General features: G+C 32.4%; 1 protein-coding gene across 1 annotated transcript; it reads right to left on the reverse strand.

Annotated features, from left to right (window-relative positions):
• Positions 1–1,580: 1,580 nt before the first annotated feature.
• Positions 1,581–3,345, reverse strand: LOC104791238 (cyclin-D3-3). The gene is made up of 4 exons (XM_010517070.2): positions 2,660–3,345; positions 2,373–2,574; positions 2,146–2,276; positions 1,581–2,047 (listed from the first exon to the last, which is right to left on the reverse strand). The coding sequence occupies exons 1-4, from the start codon at positions 3,176–3,178 to the stop codon at positions 1,763–1,765; spliced, it is 1,137 nt and encodes a 378-aa protein (XP_010515372.1). The 5' UTR covers positions 3,179–3,345; the 3' UTR covers positions 1,581–1,762.
• Between the last annotated feature and the right edge of the window lie 2,322 nt (positions 3,346–5,667).

A 5,667-nucleotide genomic window follows, 5' to 3' on the forward strand; every position in this document is an offset into this window, starting at 1 on the left:
TGTTCAATTTCTGACACGACTGCTTTGAAATTTAATTTAGCCGCTTATTCGCCAAGTAAAGGCATTCCGTACAATTACACGTATTGGGCTTTTTCATTTGAGACACCCACACGTGTGCTTCTCAACCGGTCAATTATCAAACCGGTCATAATCCTAAGTAAAGTAGTAGCAGCATAGAATATGATTTTAGACTATATGGGCTAATTTGGTTACCACCCGGCCCAAAACGTTTTGACAAATCAAGTCAATTACTGATTTTTTTTTTTTTTGACTTTTTATTTATAGAATATCTAGCTATGAAAGTGCTTTGTGGCTACGAATTTTTGTGTTTTTTTGTCGACTATTGGTTTCATTATTTTGAGATGTTGGATGCTAATATTATTTCAACCATTATAGAATCTCTTGTGACGCTTAAAGCTTTATTTGAGGTTTTGTGATAATTGAAAGTCAACGGTGATTTTGAATTTTCCAAATCTTTTTAGGCTCTGAGCTTTTACTACTGTAGATGAGAGGATTCTGTTTTTATTAGTGGTCTTAGCTGTCTAGTAGTAATGAATATTGAAAAGATTAATGTTGGATTTTCAATGAACTCATAATCAGAAATGATGACGAAAACTTTGGTTTTGTAATGAATGTTGATATATAAATCGAGGTCCCACCTATTGATAGACCATTGAAGTTTAAGACGTTTACCATCCTCCAAGGCCGGCTCATATTGGTGTGTGGGAGTATGCCACGGCCAGTGCTCAACTTCAACATAAGACAGTGATTAATCCTTTGGAACAATAGAATTTTAAATTAATGTTTGCCTTAGGGAAAAGATTAATTTTATTATTATTTCATTAGAGTTTAGAATTCTAGTGTTTTTTTTTTCTTTCTTTCTTGAATTAAAGTATTAATATAAAAATTGTCTTAGAGTTTCAAGAAACACACAAGATCTCTGAGAGATCACAGAACAAAAGTTTTTATGAGTGGTTTGGTTTTGATACATTCACTCTAGTTCAACCAAAAGCTTCTATTTTATTTTCTTTTCTTTTGAATCTATTCAATGCTATTTGGTTCTGTGTGATAACAAGACTCTTCATGGAAGGTATTTATTTAATGTTTTGACATGACATAGCGATGGCAAGAAGTAGATAAAGTGATATGTGTACGTTTGTTATGTGTATATCTCAACAAGTTTGCTACTTTGCTTTTCACCACACAACTGAATACAACACAAGTACTTGGACCAACCCAAGTGTTGGTCTCTCCGCATTTCCTCTCAAATCAAACCCCCCAGAAAAAGGAAACAAAAACAAAAATACTTAAAAAGTTGAAAAGAAAATAAAAATTATGGAGGAGCTAACAAACTCCATAGTTGTCCAACGCTATTGGTCGTCCAACTAACTCAATAGTTGTCTTCTTCAATTCAAAGGACAAAATACCTCATATCTGTACTAAGTAACAAACCAATAATGTATGTCATATTTTTAGATCAGTACCACTAGTGTCATGGTATTGCTGATGCATCTGAAGATCTAATCTTTGACTTGTATCTTTAGATGAAACTATACCATCACCAACCATGAAACAAGGTAGATCATAATGAAACTTTTCAATTATCAAATAACGAAACAGACACCATTTGAAACATGAGCCAAGTAAAAACACATACTGTTTCTGAATTTAACCGTAGCCGGATAATATGTAAAACATGGAAACAGATTTTAAACGTTTTTTCTAAATCGACAGATTTAAGATAAAGTTGTAGACATTATTATTAGCGAGGACTAGTACTAGTAAGGACATCGAGAAACATTCTGTTTATTGAAGACAACCTCATCTGCTGCTCTTGAACTCTTCTCCTCTTGAGCAAAGGCTCTTGAGATGGTGAAGACGAGACTGAAGCAGAAGCAGACACAACCCATGACTCATTCGAGCTATCAGAGCTGAATGATGCATCAAATACACCGATAGGACTAGCTGGTTGTTGTATCCAATTCATCATCCTTTTCTTGCTTGGACTGTGGTCTAACACTAACTCATAGCATTTATTTACTTTCTCCTGTTTTAAAAGTAAAAAAATGATGATTGAATCAGTTCTTGATCCTTATACTAATTACACACATTAGGCATTTAAAGTTCCAAAGATAAATTACAAACCTTATTAACTTTGAGTAGAGTCATGAGCTGAGATTGGTATACAGCTTCGTCACACATCTTGAAATCTCTAATGACAGTCACCATTATTGCAGTGGCTAACACAGAAGGACTATAACTCAGAAACCTCGAATCTGACAAAAAAAACAGAACAAGAATTTATTTAGTACCCAAGAGAGAGAGAGAGAGAGATCCAAACAGAAATCAAGTAAAGAGGTCTAAAACATTACCAGGAACAATAGAGAGCAACAAAGATTCACATCTACTCAAGAAATCCAATTGCTGATGAGATTGAAAGCGGTATCGTCGAATAATGTGATCAAAGTACGAGATTGCAGTGACAGGATGCATCCTCCACTCAAGAGTAGACAGAACAAGAAGCTCCATTCTCTGTATTGTCTTAGCTTCAAAGACATATCTTGCCTCTTCCACCTTTCAAAAGAGCAACACAAAGACTCAAAATCGGCAATTTTAAGCTGACATTACAAAAGTAAATCTGAGAAAGAAAGAAACTTACTTGGAAATCTAAGAGTAAAGGAACACGGATCTCTTCAACCTTAGCAGCTAAAGATAAACAAGCGACAGCAGTAAGCTGAGACATCCAAGGCTTATCAGACTGAAACATCCTGCTAGTAATAAACCTATCGAAGTAGTTAACAGCTAAGAGAGCCGTCAAGGAATTAAAACCATAATGAGATTTCACTTTGAAAATCCAATCAAGAGCCTTTTCACGACACAGAACAAGAAACTCATCATCTAAGATTTCGTCATAACAAAGACTCGGTTTTTTTTTAGACAAGTCTTCTTCTGCTTCTTTCGAAATCAGATTTGACAACTCATCGTCATCCCAAAACATATCGTGATCAGACAAACCCAGTTGTAAAAACGGAAACTTTTTGACACCCTCTTCGCAGCACAAATCTACTTGTTGTTGTTCTTCTTCCCCAAACTCAGTCTCTTCTTCCTCACAGAAGAGACCATCGAGAACAACGCAATACGGTACGTTTTGACTCTCTTCTTCTTCTTCTAAAGCCATTCAAGACGAAGGAGATTGTTGTGTAATCGTTTGTTCATTCTACAGCCATTAGAGAGACTCTCTGGATTCTCCTATTGTGTTGTGAGAGAGAGAGAGAAAGAGAGAGATAAAAAGAAGTGAAGACAAATGCCAAAGAAAGTGAAGGGTTTTATTTCACGCTTGTCCTCTTTTTTTTTTTTTTTTTTTTTTTTCTTTTTTTTCTTTCTTAAAAGATTTTATTTTAATTTTAATTTCTCTCTTTTTTTTGTTTTTGTCTTTTTATAATTCGGATGTTTGGCGCGCGAGAAAATTGATGAAACCGTACTTCTTCTTTGTTTTTATTCACAGAAACGGAAAAATATTTTTAAAAAATTAGTTTTAATTTAATGAACTTACAAGTATTAAAATTGAAATAGCAATCAATGTTTTGATTTTATATATTTATAAAAAAGGTTAAGCCATACGTATTATTACGAAAACGTATTGAACCCACGCGATTATCGTATGTGTGGTAACACGCTTTTGTTCCCTGTTCGTTCGATGCTTGTAAAGATACTCACGGTGAGAGCGTATACTCACGCGCTTGAGATGGTGTTGGAATTTTCAGTTTTGGATAAATGCGTTGACCATTAATTGCAATTTGTCACCTTTCGGTTTTGAGCATCGATGATTACAAACAAAGCTTTTAGTATTATTTTTCTTTGTCATTAGTACTTTGATTTCGTATAATACTAGTATAGTTTATAACATAGTCTGAACTATTTAAGATTTATGGAAACTTTGGAAAATCATAATGTCTTAACCAGTTCATTTCCATTTACACATTTATATCCATTTCACTTTTGTCGTGATTTTTTAAAATATACGGAAAGGGAGATTCAAATTGAGTATATTATTAATCATACAAAATCACTCGTGGGGTCACATATGTCAGAGAAAAATCCACGTGGACGAATGGGAAGCTTTATATGGTCAACGAGCTGACATAAACATAAGAAAAAAAGCAAAACATCAAAACGATATTTTAATTGAGTTAATTAAAAAGACCTCGTTCTGTTAAAAACGCTCGAGCTTTAGTATTAAACTAGTTAAATTATGTATCCTATAAAGTTTTTTTTTAAATAGTAATAGCTTGATCTTAATGAGCAAATCAATTTTAATTCTCGCTGCTTTATATGCTTATAAGACTGACGAGGACCCAGAAAGCAGATTAAAAACGTAAATGTTGTATTCGTTGTCCTAGTTAAAAAAAAGTTGTAGTACCAAACTTTAGCGTTCAAGATACATAAATGCAACTTATATCATTTATATTGACTCCATTTATATTACTACTAGTTGTCGAACAAACATTATAGTTAGTACTACAAAACAAAATGTATAAGAAACGAAATATTGAACAGAATAGTAAACTGAAAGATATAATGTATAATAGATTGGAGTCGGTAAAATTTTTGCACATGCATGTATGTATAATTTTCTTATAATATTGTAAAAGTATTTATAAGTGCACAGTGAATGAATCTGTTGTCACGTTTTTACTCAGTTCCTACTCCCTCTAGACGCGGTTAACAAAGCAACATATATATTTTGATGATCTTTATCGATTGTGAAAGAAAGCAATGTGTGGTAAAAAAAAATAGAGAAATGAAAAAAAGCAAAAGACAAATATAAATAAGGGAATGAGGAAAAGTAAATCACGAGAGGAAGAAGCTAAGGCCATTGGTAACAAGCGGGAGAGTCTGAGATTTGTACAAAAGTTTAATAGCGACTTCTCATTTCCACATTTCAGAAATTTTAAAAGAAAAAAAAAATCAAAAGAAAAATTCCTTATCATCGCTTATAAAATGTTGTTTGTTTCGTCGTCTTTATAAGAAATATTCCATTTGTTTTATAATGTTCATTGGTTTGATAGCTTGTGTAATTGTCGATAATTCTAAAATATGTAAATTTTTCTTACCACTCACAATATATTTTTAAAAAAAAATTTGACTGATAAAATTGCTACTTAAACCTTTGCGTGATACCATTTTCATATTTTTACTAATAATACTGTAAGATCAAATTTGGTAATCACAAATTTATTTTGTTCATTTTTCTTATAATTGTGTTTATGTTAATCTTATATAAAAAAATTTGTAAACATATGTTAAATAAGATGTTTTTTTTGAAACTTTTGCTCTAAAATTTTGGGAACTAGTTAATATTTTTTATTTTTTTGAACAACCGGGAACTAGTTAATAAAGAGGATAAAAGGCATATAAAATTTAGAGATAAGGGGAAAAAATGGGGTTGGGTTGTATATCTAGAGGAGACAAGAGTTATTTATAATAATGGTCCAAGAATCCGGACGATAACCTTTTTTATTTAATGGTCAAGAAGCTAGGAAGTAGTAGAAGTGTGAGAGGGTATTTTTGTTTAACGACAATAACACAATAAAATAAAATAGAACCAAAGTGAAGTTTGGTTAGATTAACAAGAGGATGTGTGTGTAAGTGTTGTGTTGTGTTGTT

Source organism: Camelina sativa, chromosome 6, assembly GCF_030686135.1.
Source record: "Camelina sativa cultivar CO46 ecotype springtype chromosome 6, ASM3068613v1".
In the NCBI taxonomy this organism is placed as follows: domain Eukaryota; kingdom Viridiplantae; phylum Streptophyta; class Magnoliopsida; order Brassicales; family Brassicaceae; genus Camelina; species Camelina sativa.

Coding starts and splice junctions, on each gene's coding strand:
- LOC104791238 (XM_010517070.2), bottom strand. CDS start 3,178: ATGGCTTTAGAAGAAGAAGAAGAGAGTCAAAACGTACCGTATTGCGTT. Junction 2,575..2,659: donor CTTTACTCTTAGATTTCCAA/GTAAGTTTCTTT, acceptor CTCTTTTGAAAG/GTGGAAGAGGCAAGATATGT. Junction 2,277..2,372: donor GTTGCTCTCTATTGTTCCTG/GTAATGTTTTAG, acceptor TTTTTTTGTCAG/ATTCGAGGTTTCTGAGTTAT.